The 14,637-nt window shown below is 38.5% G+C and overlaps 1 protein-coding gene across 32 annotated transcripts in view; it reads left to right on the top strand.

The window, feature by feature from the left end:
* CFAP20DC (CFAP20 domain containing) overlaps positions 1-14,637 on the top strand; it is a 238,260-nt gene that overhangs the window by 45,932 nt on the left and 177,691 nt on the right. For 4 of the 32 annotated variants that reach the window (XM_042929846.1, XM_042929842.1, XM_042929834.1 and 1 more), the window contains 3 exons: positions 9,929-10,115; positions 11,720-11,875; positions 12,759-12,868. The exons of 23 other annotated variants lie outside the window; for them this stretch is intronic. In XM_042929846.1, the coding sequence (XP_042785780.1) occupies positions 12,849-12,868 (20 nt within the window). In that variant the 5' untranslated portion in view covers positions 9,929-10,115; positions 11,720-11,875; positions 12,759-12,848. Of the gene's footprint in view, positions 1-3,303; positions 3,320-9,928; positions 10,116-11,719; positions 11,876-12,758; positions 12,869-14,637 lie in introns of those variants that run through there. 5 more of the 32 variants (XM_042929835.1, XM_042929838.1, XM_042929839.1 and 2 more) reach the window with 4 other exon arrangements.

Genomic DNA, 14,637 nt, shown 5'->3' with positions numbered 1-14,637 from the left:
TCTTCCTGTAACCCTAAAGAATAGTACCATAGCTCCACCTACTGCAGAAAGAGGCAAAGAGGCAAACCACTCCATCAAAAAGAACCTTCTTCCCCACCCCGGGCTTTTTTTTTTTTTCGTCTTTTTTTTTTTTTTTAATCTTTCGGTTCTTTACCCAAGCAAAGTCATCGAAACTGTTCTTATTTTTTGCTTCCAATCATCCTTTCTCTCCTCTTCCTACTAATTTCATGTTTGAAAGATTTATGGGTATCATTTCAAAAGCTTACATTTCAAAGAAAACATAATAGGAAATTACAATTTGATGATTTGGTTGAGGTGTCTGGAAGTGCATATACACAAAGTACAATTTAGATATATATCGAACTTGAATAAAATATGTGTGAGAAGTACTGGAGGAGAGGAAAGGCAGTATTGTTATCTGATGAGAAGAGCAGGGGTTTTAAAGAGCTGAATTCTCTGACACTAATTTGCTTGGTGCCTTGGGCAAGTTACTTAACTTTCTTTGTATGTTGCAGTTTCTCCATTTAAAAAAAAATGAGGATAATGGCATATGCCTTCTCTCTGCCTCATAGAATTCTTATCAGAATGATAGAAGATCAAGTAATGCCCCACTTCTCCAGCCATCTAGCTCCCAGCCTCAGCCATCTGTAATGAATCTCAGAAGCAGGCAGAATAAGGCCTGTGACCCGGGAGAGCTCTGCATGCTTTAAGAAAAGGCAGATTCCACTGATTTGGAATTGTGTGTAAAGTAAGCTCAGAGACTCAAAGCCAGTGTGAGGGTGGCGTGTGTCTGTGTGTGCATTTCTTCGCTATAGTTCTTTTCTCTCTGTAGTTACCTAGGAAGACAGATTTTGAAAATGAAAACGTAGGAAAAAATGGTGGAGGCAAGTGCAAGTGTCCCCTTAGAAATTTGCTGGGCACCTGGGCGGCTCAGTAGATTGAGCATCCAACTTTGGCTCAAGGTCACGATCTCACGGTTCGGTTCCTGAGTTTGATCCCCGCATCAGGCTCTCTGCTGTCAGCGCAGAGCTCACTCTGGATCCTCTGTCCCCCTCTGTCTCTGCACCTGCCCCGCTTGTGCTCTCTCTCCCTCAAAAATAAAAAATAAACATAAAAAAAAATTCACCAGGAGGGTACCCTGGACAAGATATTTGGGAGCCTAGCAGTATTCTAAGGCCAGAATTGAGAGGAAACAGTTTACCATATCTCAGTTAATCACAACATATTGGGTCTCTGTTTCAGAGCTTAAAAGCCTTAGCAAAAGTTTTCCAAATCATGTCTAGAATGCACTTTTACAAAGAAGTTTTACGGCATTTTAGGAAGAGTTCCATTAAAAGGGAAAAAAGTCTTTTAAGGTATATGTGTCATTTATGTTGATAATCACTATGTATCAATGTATCATTTTTTCCTCCATGAAGGTAGATATATTCAATATCACTGTATTATTTTAGACATATTTTGATTTCCTCAATCAAATGGAAAATTACTGCCTTAAGTTTCATTCCTTATGGTCTCTGATCTGATTTAAATCACTTTCCAAATTATCTTAAATCTGAAAAAAGGAATTAGATTCTGAAAAACTGATTTTGTAGGGTAAGTGGTGTGTGTCTCATTAAAAAAAATTGTAAGTTAAGTATTTTTTATTGTATTTAGCATTTTATGAAGGCTTTCTTTTTGAGAGTAGAACTGAAAGCTTAAAGTTCTAGATGGGTGTTTTTGTAGGTATTTTCTTATATACCTTAAATGACTAAGCATTATATTTTCTTACAGTAAAGGGCACAGATTATTCATATATTTCAGATTGAAATGCTTTTATATAATGTCGTCTTTAAAATACATACTAAATTTGTAAATGCAAATTTGAGTGAATCGTTCTTTGTTGTCTGATGGAGGCAGGCAAAAAGTGATATCCCCAGTATTCTTTTCCATCTGAGATGGGATAATCTGAGAATTCAAATGAGGTCAGCATTGAAGAGGGCTTCTCAAACTATTTAAAGTAGAGGTGTTTCATTGTTGTTGTTGTTGTTGTTGAATTTCCTGTTCATCTAATACCAACATATTACTGGTGCATAGTTAGGGCCACATGCCATTCACATGCCTTTGACAACTCCTAACCTGGTCTGTACCCTGTCCAACAAGAGGAGTCCAGTGATCACATACTGGGGTGTCATAACAGTGTCAGATTGCTATGTAAGTTTCTGAATACTTACTCTCAGTTTCGGTACTTCACTGGTCATGGACTGGTAACAATATGCTTGCAGGCAAGCACCTGGGAATAACACTGGTTAGATTAGTGATTAACAGCACACATCCAGAACCAGACTGTCTGAGTCTGAATCCTGGCTTTGCCGTTTGCTGGGCATGAGACTCCAGGCACATCATTTAACTTCTCTGTGCCTCAGGTTCCTTATTGGTGAAACGGAGATAGCCCTGCTAACCCATTTCACAGGGTTGCAACAAGCATTATGTGACTTCCTTTAAAACTCGATAACTTAGTTTGCTTACTAAGCAACAGTGATGTTACTGTTTAGCAGCAGTGATGTTACTAAGTCAACCAAGCTGAATTTTGAACCTACTTGAAATTTCTATATTTTGCCAACTTGTCTAGAATAATTGTGTTGAAACCTAATTTACTTTTATGAAAGTAAGTAATCTAAGCCAAGGATATTATTCTGGGAGAGTGTAATTTATTCATTTAAAATGAATGAATGAGGGGCACCTGGATGGCTCAGTCGGTTAAGCGCCCGACTTCGGCTCAGGTCATGATCTCACACTTTGTGGGTTCGAGCCCCGCATCAGGCTCTGTGCTGACAGCTCAGAGCCCAGTGCCTGCTTTGGATTCTGTGTCTGCCTCTCTCTCTCCCTCCCTCACTCACACTCTGTCTCTCTCAAAAATGAATAAACATTAAAACAAAAATTTTTTTTAAAAATGAATGAATGATTTAAGCATTTGGGGTGCCTGGGTGGCTCGGTCGATTATGCGTCTGACTTTGGCTCCAGTCATGATCTTGCAGTTCATGGGCTCGAGTCTCGTGTAGGGCTCTGTGCTGACAGCTCAGAGTCTGTAGCCTGCTTCCAGTTGTGCGTCTCCCTCTCTCTCCACTCCTCCCCTGCTTGTACTCTGTCTCTCTCCTTCTCAAAATAGATAAACATTAAAAAAAATTAAACATTAAAGAATATTTAATATTCAGTGAATATTTATTGAACTTGCCTTTTCATATTCAGCCCTTAGAGGACATCCTGGGGTTCCTAGGAAGTAAGCAGTTTGTCACTGAGCTTCTATCAGAGGTCACTGCTGAAGAAGTCTGGCTGGAGATGGGTATATCTGTTTTCTTAGTCACGAAGATGTCATTGTCACTTCCTTAGCTGGAACTATTTTACTCAGCCTCCACAACATTTAAGTTGGCATGCTTGGTGCTGTGCAGCCTAAAGCAGATGCTATCCATAATGAAATATCATTAATATTTCTGCATTAGTTATATGCTGCTGCCAACAGCAGCAAGCTCTTAGCTTTTGTAAAGTAACTGTTGCTATTTCTTCTGGGGGAACTGATGAGTATTTGTTTCTTAGGGAATGTCTATAAATTGTTGAGGATGTAGGACACAATCAGACTTTATACAGTATAGACCAAAAGGTATAGAAAATATTATAAATGCCTTCCTTTGCAAAGAGACTTTATTCATTCATTCACTTGTGATTGTGTATCTAGAAAACATATTTTTAGTGTTTTTGCTATTCATTTATTTAATATGTATTAGTGCCCACTATGTGTCAAGAGTGATTCGAGGTGCTGAGAATATTTTCAGTGATCAAGGCAGATAAAATCCCTGCCCTCCTGAAGTTTATATTACATTAGAGGCAGGAAAGAAAACCGTGTTTTCAAAAATAAAATAAAAAAGTAGATGTTTATGGTGTAAATACAGAATAATGAGAAGGCACACAAAAAGGTCTGCTTTAGGAAAAGTGGTCAGGATAAGCACCCCTCAGGAAGTAATATTTGAATAGAGACCCAAAGGACAGTAATGGGCAAGCCCTGTGGAGGGCTGGGAAGAGCATTCTGGCAGCTGGGAAGCTGATGTGCAGTACCTAGGACCGGACATTGCAATGAGCTCATCGGTAGTGGTAGATACTATGTCTTTTCTCCAGCTATTTATAACCTGTAGTGGAAGAATACAGAAATGACTGCCCGCGAAAAACGGTCATTTCTGCTTTGATTTACTGTGTCAGTCTTTCTGCCTCTTTGGAGTTGCTAATTTCTTCATCAGCTACCAAATCCTCCCAGGACCTCTCTGAGGGTTGATTAGGGCTGCAGTTCAGAGTTCCCAAGGCATTGTCAGAGCACAAAATGCATTTCATTTGCTCCTGACTTTATTACATGCTATCCATCAGCTCACTGCAGGCACCTCTCAGGCATTTAATTCCACTGAGAGTTTTTCTCGATACAAATTACTTTCATTTACTGTAATTTTTTATACATTATCCACATGATTAGCTAGTTTTGAAACTCCTGACGAACACCTTTCTCAGAGGTCGTAATTCTTTCCATTTCTGCTATATCTCATGCCTTTCCCTGTGCTTTGCTAAAAATGAATCAATGAATTGTTCATTTCTTATCCTTACCCCAATGAAGCCATATATGGTAAGCATTAATTAAATTTTTTCTTGGCTCCAAAATCCTACTGCTATTTGAAAATTTCATGTAAATTATGGAAATGAATTTACTTCCATTGTTGAAAAGTGATCATCTTCTTGTGAAGTGAAAACTAAGTTCTGGCTAATTTTATTGAAAGTAGTGTGCAAGTCAAACATTGCTTTTTTGTTTTTAAGTTAATATTTAAAGATTTGTCATGTAACAGATTTCTGTTACAAAATTTTATCTTCCTTGAGTGAGAAATGTCTAGAAAAATTCATTAATGAATCTTGAAAACTTTGGTCATGAACTACTTACAGTGTCCTCTTTCCATACTTCAGTAATACTGAATACCTCTTAAAGACAGGATATGAGTAATGCTGTATCTAGTGAAACTCTAGGAAGAATTTAAAATGTAATCATCATTAGCAAAAATTCTAAAAACAGCATGTTCTTACTCAGTGCTTTGGCTTCCTTGCTGTCTTAATTCTATATACTTGCCTTCTTTTCATAAGATGTGCTACTGTTAGTATTGCAGATCTAGAGCCAATTACGATTGAGTGACCTGGATTCTGTGTGTCTTCTACATCATCAGCTAGATTTTTTTAACTAGTCTCAATTTTAGTAACAGTAAATCTATAAAAGGAAAAAATGTGTTGTATGGAAACCAATTTGACCATAAATTTCATAATAAAAAAATAAATAAACATGATACAAATTTCAATTTTTTATTGATTTGAGTGATGAAAGACTTTAAAATGTTCACTGACCTTTCATCTATGATTTTCCTTTACTTGTGCAGTTTATTGCTAATTTTATATTGAGTCTTTTTAAAATGTGATGTATTAATGTCATCTCCTGGTATCTAAGTTGGAAAAAATGGTTTTTAAAAAAAAGCACAGAATGTAAATATTTTAGGAATGTCTTCTGTCTGAAAAGTTTACGACAGCTTCTGGCAGAAGATGTCAAAATAACATTTGGAACCATGGGCATTGATGTTCTTGGCAAATTATTGTTTTTTCTTCAGGCTTCCATTTGCAGAATAATAATATCTTACAAAAATGGGAAATGTTTTATTTTTATTTTTTTTAATGTTTATTTTTTGAGAGAGCACAAGCTAGGGAGGGGCAGAAAGAGAGGGAGACACAGAATCTGAAGCAGGCTCCAGGCTCTGAGCTGTCAGCACAGAGCCCAATGGGGGATGCAGGACTTGAACTCATGAACTGCAAGATCCCCACCTGAGCCAAAGTTGGATGGCTTAACTGACTAAGCTACCCAGGCACCCCAGCAAGTGTTTTTTAAATGATAAATAACCATTTAGAGAAAGAAAGGAAAGGAAACTGAAAAGTAAATATTGTACAATGATATTTTCCTTTCAGGATCAAATGAAAGTACAGAAATACAATAGTTAATAATTGAATGCAATAGTTCTCAACTCTGGTATATATAATAATCATCTGCCATGCTTTTAATTTGTGGGGTTTTTTGTGGGGGGGGTGTGGTGGGCTGTATGTGACAGCCTCAGATTCTTCCAACACCGCTGGGTGCTCAGTGGTTAAATTCAGTTCTGACACAAGCTCCCAGTTAGTGTTAGACCCCACGGGTTAAAGGCTCAGTCCCTTGAGACCTCCCACACTTCGGACACTCATTGCAATAGAGCACCCTGGCTACTCATAATTCTGACCAATAGTCAGAGACACCTCCCCACCCCCGGAGGTTTCCTTAACACTCAAGTTCAATAATTGCTAAAATGACTCAGAACTCATGACAGAAAGCGTTAGAGTTACTACAACTGTTTTATTGTGAAACATACAACTCAGGAACCACCAAGGAGAGCTGCATATGTCAAGGTATCGGATAAAGGGGTGCTGAGCTTCCAGAGCCCATACCCTCCCAGCACCTTGATGTCTTTACCAACCGTGATCTCTTAACCCCACTATTTAGGGGTTACATGAGAGTTCCTAATTAAGTAGGCACATTTGATTAATCGTTGGCTGTTGGTGGTTGAACATTTCAACCTTTTAATCACATGATTGGTTTCTCTGGCAACCAACCCCTATTTTGGAGTATCTAGGGACCCACCAAGAGCCACCTTATTAGCATAGACTAAGGTAAGGTTGAAAGTGTGTTATGGGATTAAAAAAAAAAAAAATCTATCACTTCTGTCAGGAAGTTCCAAGGGTTTTAGGAGCTCTGTGTCAGGAATCAAGGATGAAGAGCAAATATTTATGTATATTTCAAATATATAACCCAGATAGTCATTGGGATTGTTTCCGAATATTATGGTTTTCCTTCCGGATATATGGTAGAATTTCACTTTCTCACCCTTACCCTTTTATTAGGTTGGACCTATGACTTGTTTTACCAGTAAAGATGAACAGAAGTGACATGGTCACTTTAGGAAGAAGCTTTAGGAATTAGTGTGCCAGGAGTGCCTGGGTGGCTCAGTCGGTTAAGCGTCTGACTTCAGCTCAGCTCATGATCTCACAGTTCATGAGTTCAAGCCCCGCATTGGGCTCTGTGCTGACAGGTCAGAGCCTGGAACCTGCTTCAGATTCTGTGTCTCCCTCTGTCTCTCTGCCCATGCCCGCTTGTGCGCTGTCTCTCTCAAAAATAAACACTAAAAAAAATTTAAAAAGAAAAGAAATTAGTGTGCCAGTCACCATGTTCCCATCTCAGTGCCCTGGTGGTTAGGGAAGAACATAGCATCCTAGGTACTTGAGTTACTAGAGTTAAATGGAACATCTTGGTATTCCATGGGACTTGCGTGAACAAAATATGATCTTTTGCTTTTACATTAAGCTTCTGAGATTTAAGGGTTATTTATTATTATAACCTAACCCATCCTGACTGATACAAGCTTTAAAATAAAACTCAATCACAGATTAATGTGTTTATTTTCCTAGTTTGCTAAGGCTTGTTATCAGTAATGAGTATTGAATTTTATTGAATGCTGTTTTTTCTCTCTCTGTCGAATTGATCATGTTTTTCATCTTAATCTGATAATGTCATGGATTTCATCACAGATATTCTCATGTGGAAATATTTTTCCATTCTTGAGATAACCCCTGTTGATCATCTTAGACGTTCTATACGTTGCTAGATATTGCTATACGTTGCTATACATTTTCTATTTTTTTAGGAATTCTAAATATATGTCCATTAATTAGACTAATTTATAATTCTTTTGTTTCCATTCTTATATAAGGTCAAATTTGATAAATTAAGTTGGGGAGCTTTTACTCTTTTTTCTCATCTCAGTATGTATTGAGTTCTTTAAATGTTTGATTAGAAATTGTCTTTAAAATATCTGGACCTGGTGCTTTTTGGTGTATGGATTTTTGAACTTCAGTACAAGTTGTTCAATGGTTATAGGTATTTTTAGCTTTCCTATTTTTTTCTTGAGTCAATTTTAAGATTTCCATTCTAGAAAAGTGTCACTTTGTTTTAAATTTAATATAAGAGGGCTATAAAAGTTGTATGAGTTTTTTATAGAGAGAGATATAGAGGAATATATATGTAGTTTTTTCTCTACCATATCTGTACAATGTTAATATTATATTTTTATTTCTAATATGTACTTTTCTTAACCAATTTTTCCAGAAGTTTTCTATTAGTCTCTTCAAAGAATCCTATTTTTGCTTTAGTTGATACTCTAAAGGTTCTATTTTAGTTATTCTCTTAATTTTTACCTTCTTTCTACTTTGTGAATATATTATTTTCCTGATTTCTTGAGTTGAATGTTTAACTTATTAAGCTTAATCTCACTTTTTTAATAAGTAATTTAAGGCTATACATTTAGATCCAAATCAAGTTTTTGTATGTAGTACTTGTTTAACCTTAGCTAGTTTGGAAGTTGTAGGTTCCATTTGTATTCTTTTGGGGATTATAACCTTTACATTTATAAATTTGTAACCTGTATATTGACCTTAACAATGTTGAAAGTCACTAGCCCATCCCCTTACAAAGCAAGCACCTTAGATACCTTTTACTTCATTTGCACCCCTCCCATCTCATCGTTTCTTCTTGTATCTCTCCATTTGGGGTAATTTCCTCAGATCACTATTCCTTAGCTATAGCTAATATGTTGTTTTCCCAGTCCTTTTTTTTTTTTTCAATGAAATAAACTTTTTAAAAGTTTTGGTATTTTTTCAAATCTATTGTTTATGATATCCTATTTTATTGTGGTTTTAAATAATACTTATTTTATAGTGGTTTTCCGATTGCTCTAATAGCTCTAATAGTTTTCTAAAGAAGCTGTTCCTTCTGTTTCTTACATCTGCTGACTCTCCCTCCCTCCTTCCTTACATTGGTAAGTGACTTTGGAAAGTGTGTTTGTCCTCATTGAGGTGTGTTTTACCTCTGGAAAAGCTTTGCATTCTCTTCTGTCTACCTCAAGGCTTTTGGCTTCCAGCTTTTTCACCGAGATAGGACCAGTTTTTAAATGTCTTTCTTAAGCTTGGAATTTCCTTGCCATAAGGGTAGTTTAAACTCAGACTAAATTCACATACATGGCTTTAGTTTGGGGTTTTGATTTCTCATAGTAGACTTTTCCTCAACCCTGGAGCCTGGCTAGAGACCAGCTTTTTTTTTGCCTGAAGCAGTGAAAGAGTGTCTCACCTGTGTCATGGAGGGGGACAGTCATTTCAGGGTCTGGTTTTATGCAGAAATCTCAGGTCTAGTTTCTCATCTTAGGTAAGCCCAAGGCCACATCTACTGTCCCCACATAGGTGTTACAGTCCTGGGACCTCTGCCCATAATTTTATATGCATACACACACATATTAGGATCTGATCCTTGTATTTATTTAGGACAGATCTCCTTTCCTCTCCTCCCCCTGCTCCCCACACACTTTGACATCAACTGATTGCTGGTCAGCTATGGCTTGTATTTCCTCTTCATTTAATACCTCATCAACAACATACTCTTATCATTTAAACTTCATTTTTTTCAAACTTATGTGTTTGTAGCAGGCAGAAAATATTCATTAGCTCAATCCACATTACTGATAGAATCCTTTACTTTCTAATAAAGGAAGAATAATCATTAACCAAAAATATAGAAACGTAATAATGGCTAATGATTGATAGGCCAACTGAAAGATGAGAGTGAACTAATTGAGGAAAGCTGTTTAGAGGTTCTCTCATTTAATATCTATTCAACATGTACTATATAAGATTGTAGACACACTGTTCTAGATCCTGGAGGTACAAAGATAGAGAATATACAATGTCTTGATACTTTTGGGGAGTCCTAGCAGGCTGATCTTTACATGTGGGTTTTGTTACTCTTCCACAGATAGAGTTTTTGCAGCTGATCAGTACTGTGCTGCTTACCAGCTGTGTGATCTCAGGACTTAAGATGTCTTCATCAGCCAGGCTTCACAGGGGACAATATGGAAGATCTTCAGTAGCTAAAAGCAGCAGGCCATATAAACCTATTCTGCTGATTTCTTATTTTCCCCAAGAGGGCTGCTTAAAGGAGGGTAAAGACATGCTAAGCATTAAAGAATTACTGTAGAATGTGGCTGAGTATTCAAAAAGGAACAAAGACAACCATGAGTGATACCACTCCATTCTGGTGATGTCAGTGGCAGGGACACTCAGAAAGAAGGGCCTTCCCAGTACTTTTAATCAAGTGGTTCAAAGAGAACATGATCAAGAGAGGCCTTCAGATCAATTGTGTTATTGTTTCTATCAACAGTGAACAGAGGGAATAACACATAACCATCCTAGGTCGTTGGTTGCAGGATCACGGCCTTATGGTGGAAATGATGCACCTCTCCTCTGAATCAAGTCTTACATGAGCACTCCAGGAAGTTAAAGATGATGGGTCCCCATTTTGCATTCCTCTTGCACCGTAATTATGCTTCATGAGTGTATCAAAAGCTTTTTCTTGTCCCTAGTACATTGTCACATGCTCCTGGAAGATGCCCTGTGCTGTGGCTAAAGAATACAGGAGATTTTTCTCTGAACGGGAGCAGCAGGAACATGCTGGAATTGCACTGCAGGCGCCTTACCAGCTCCTCGGTCCCTTCAGGCATTCAGCACCTTCTCTTCCTGTTGACTGAGGGAAAGTGTATGGGAATGACTTGAGCCTGCTCATTGACTACCTGGAAAGGAGGAAAAGGCAACTGGAAGGCTTGGAGACACCAAGTCTTTGGCTAGCAAGTGATCATTCCTCATTTCAAGGCACAAATACCCCCTGTCATGGGCAAACTGCCTCCACTTCTTCCAACCCCTGGAAAAGGGATCCTTCTCAGGCCCTCATCCCCCTGCCCCCCTTCCTGCCAAGTCCCCCTCATTAAGGGACAGGCCAGGTGGCACTCTCCACCACCAGTTCTTCAGTCAGTGCTGCACAAGCAGACAGCTCAACCCAGGTCTTTGGTGAACTAAGAAAAGCTCCCTGAGCCAGGAGAACAAGATGGCTGCTGCCCCAATGGCAGCCTCACCCTCCTTCAAGGACCAAGGCCCCTGCTGACCTGCAGCACTGATGTCCAGGCAGTGGATATGAATGTGTTTCCCTTCTGTTCGATACATGGTCCTGTGGAAACGTTTTTCATATTTGGAGTCTCTTTGTGCCAAACTAGAGATTTGTGGAAGGTCATTGTTACAGATATGGGATCTCAAAGTTGTTCGATAATATACATATTAAAATACAATACAAACTTTTAACTTTTTTTTAAAAGATACAGTGTTTTTCTTTAGGGAGTTCATAGTCTATCAAAGAGAATGATATAGTACAAATATAATATAGAATGGTAGGAGAAATGCTTACAGAAGTGTGTGTAATTTCTGTGGAGTCTGCAAGTAATCTCTAGGTCCCCTCTTTGCCTGTTAGAGTTAGATACTTGATAGAGTGGATGATGTTTCCAAAAGTTGCTGTAGAACAAGTGAAAGGCCCCAAAGCAGACACATGTCCAGGGGATCCCACTGGTATTTTGGTTTGGCTAGAGAAATAGGAGTGAGTGAAGAATGATGGCAGATGAAGGCAGAGAAGTAGGCACAGGTTTTCAGATTTTATTCTGTAGCAAGCGGTTCATTGTGTATGTAAATTAGGAAGATAACACTGGTGGTTGTCTTTCTACAGATGTGTTAAGATGCTGAGAGGAAAACTAGAAGGTGTGAGCCAAATTAAGAGGCTGTCGCAGTGAGGCCAGTGATGATGGATTTCCGAAAGCACGAGGAGAGGTGAAGAGGAAGGAGCAGTGGATTTCAGAAATGGAGACTCAGAGAAGATTTCAGAGTTAGTATAAACTGAGAACAGGAACAGTGTTAAGTACACCAAAATTTATTGAACGTTAACATATGGCAGGCATTTTACCAAATCCCTGTAGCTCACACAACATCATAAGACAAATGATAATTTATAGATGAGAACACAGTCTCAGAGAAGCTCATGAATAGCCCAGCATTGCACCTGTGGGGCTGTAACCCAGGGCTGCCTGGCTCCCAAGCTTGATTCTTCCCACTCCTTTTATTGCCTCTCGGTAGGGATTTTTTTTATTATTATTATTCTAATCATTTTTTCCATGGAAGTCTGCCTCATATTGTAGTTTTATAAAGTGAAAGGATGAGCAATTCAAGAGTCTCTAAATAACTATAATTTGAAGCTTCAAATTACTTCTCAACTGTAAGCTAATTAAATCTTGCAAGGCTGGCCCCTCTAAAGTTGAAAACGATTTGGCATCTCTTTCCATGTCATTAGGCTACATCTATCTTCACAGTGTGACGATTCCGCACCCTGCATTTTCTGTTGGTCGACATGTGGTTTGAGGGCGGTGGGGCAAAGGGTGATAATTATTCCCATCCCCTCTGGTGAAATTTATCAGAAACTAATTCAGAAGCTGTGCTCTCATCACTAAGCTAGTTCACAGTTCAAAAACCAGTGATCGCTCAGGGATGTCTGACAAATACGGTGTCACCATAAATTGAAGAAATAGGAAGCCAGTAGCAATTATTGATGGTTGAGTGCAGGAGAAGTTCTTTTGGGCTTTTCACGTAAGTGAGTAGAAAAGATCTGATTTTAATAAACAAGATGGAATCCTGTCACCAGCTTTTCCTGCCAACTGGATTCTTCCTTTCCTGCCAACCAAATTCGTAACCATCCTTTCCTTTTCTTTAAACAGTAATCATGGGGACTAAAGGAACACTGAGAGGCATGAAGCTCAAAAATAGCCCAAGCCCACCCCTCCTATCATGCCTTACACAGGGGTTAAATGGGATTTCTGGACCAAAGGTGAGGGGGTTGTACGTTGTAGTGGTTTAGAGGACAGATGCTAGAACCAGACTGCCTAGAGTTGAAACCTGGTTCGCACACTCACTAGCCACGTGATGTTAGGCAAGTTGCTTACTGTCCCTGTGTCTCAGTTTCTTCATCTATAGAGTGGAAAGAATAAGACACACCCCATGGGTTTGTTTGAAGATTACAATGTAATGTAAAGAACTCAGAACAGCAGCTGGCACAGAGTAAGCCCTGTATAAGTGTTTATTATTATTACTATCATTCTTGACATTCATAAGCAATAACTTCTATTTTAGTGTGTTGTGGTGATTGTTATTAGGCTTAGACAATAAAATATTTGATTTCTTATTTCCAGTAAGCAAATTTTTGAGTAGAATAAGAATAGACAGTCTCTTTTATGTTTATCCATTATGACGTTTTGCTCTGATTTTGTTGTGTAAATCTTTCAAATAGAAAAGATTTAAAACTGAACCGTAAGTTCTAAAACTGGTAACTAAAATTGAATGTGGTTTTTGTGCTTTTAAAAAATAGATTCTTTATTAAATTGGAAACAATTTAGTGCACCCACATTCCTTCTGCTTTAAGTAACCTATAGAAAATTAAAATGACTACCAAGGTGGAATTAACCATATTTGTGATTGGCAAAGGAAAGTCACAAATAGCTTTCATGCAGCACGTGTAGCTATTTTAATGGATGTTCCAGACTGGTCCATAAACCCACCCGGTTGCTGCACTGTTCCACAGATGGCCACTTAAACAATTTAATATCGCTAAAATGGTTCTGGTAAAGAATTCTTTAAAACACACTGCAATGATTTGTCATTTTGAGCTGTCTGAAATACCATCATTGCCCTAATGGCCCATGGTCAGAACATTTTTCTCCAAATGTGTTTTTTCCCTCCTACTGACTCTCCTTCTTCTGTTCAAACCCTCTTCTTTCATCTGTGTGTTCTTAATAACCACTAATCAGGCTTAAGTTTCATTCATAGTGTCTAGCCTCCACTAGATTTCCTTGCCTTGCTCCCTAAGACCTTGATTTGAGAAGCATCCTGTCTTCAAATCTTACCCTTTGTGAGTCCACTTCAGAAACTTTTAGGTAACCTTTTCTTCAAGTTCTGAGGGCTACTTGATTGTAGGAGGAGGGCAGCTTGACAGAGGGATTCACAGTGCAAAGACTCAGTGGTGAGCAGCCTTTGGGACGTGTACAGTGAGGAGGTGCTCCTACAAGGTACAGCATGTTGCACAGTGAGCCGTGCCCTCAGCTGTGGCAGTGGGAAGTGGGTAGATGTATCACAGAGGCACCACAGCTCCTCGCTGGTGTCCCCGGCAGACCATGCTAATCGATCATGGCAACCTTGCAATCCTTCTTAACAGAGCACTCCAGTCACTACCAGTCATTTGATGTTGGCACGTAAGATGAAACCTATTTGCCATCCGGGATGTGATTTCTGCAAAAGACATAAAGTTTTCTTCAAATGGATTTTTCTTATATTGATTCTCCATAAAAAAAAAAAAAAAAAAAAAAAAAAAGGAAAAAAAAAAACCCCTGAGGACGAAACATTAAATCTCAACTTTGTGAAGGCATTTCTTTAGCGGGGGAAATATAATATGGTTCGGAACATCAGACATCTCAAGCAAGCCTTTGGCAAGTGCTAGATTCAGTCAGTTCATAGCCGAATTTTTTGACACGTGCATAAGTGCTGACATTCAGTGCTGGTGCTTCAGGTGAGATCAATGTACTGTAGATACCAGACTGAGTTGAC

Source organism: Panthera leo, chromosome A2 (genome assembly GCF_018350215.1).
Source record: "Panthera leo isolate Ple1 chromosome A2, P.leo_Ple1_pat1.1, whole genome shotgun sequence".
In the NCBI taxonomy this organism is placed as follows: domain Eukaryota; kingdom Metazoa; phylum Chordata; class Mammalia; order Carnivora; family Felidae; genus Panthera; species Panthera leo.
Note: the sequence above shows the minus strand (reverse complement) of the source record. Positions and strands in the feature narration are given on the sequence as shown.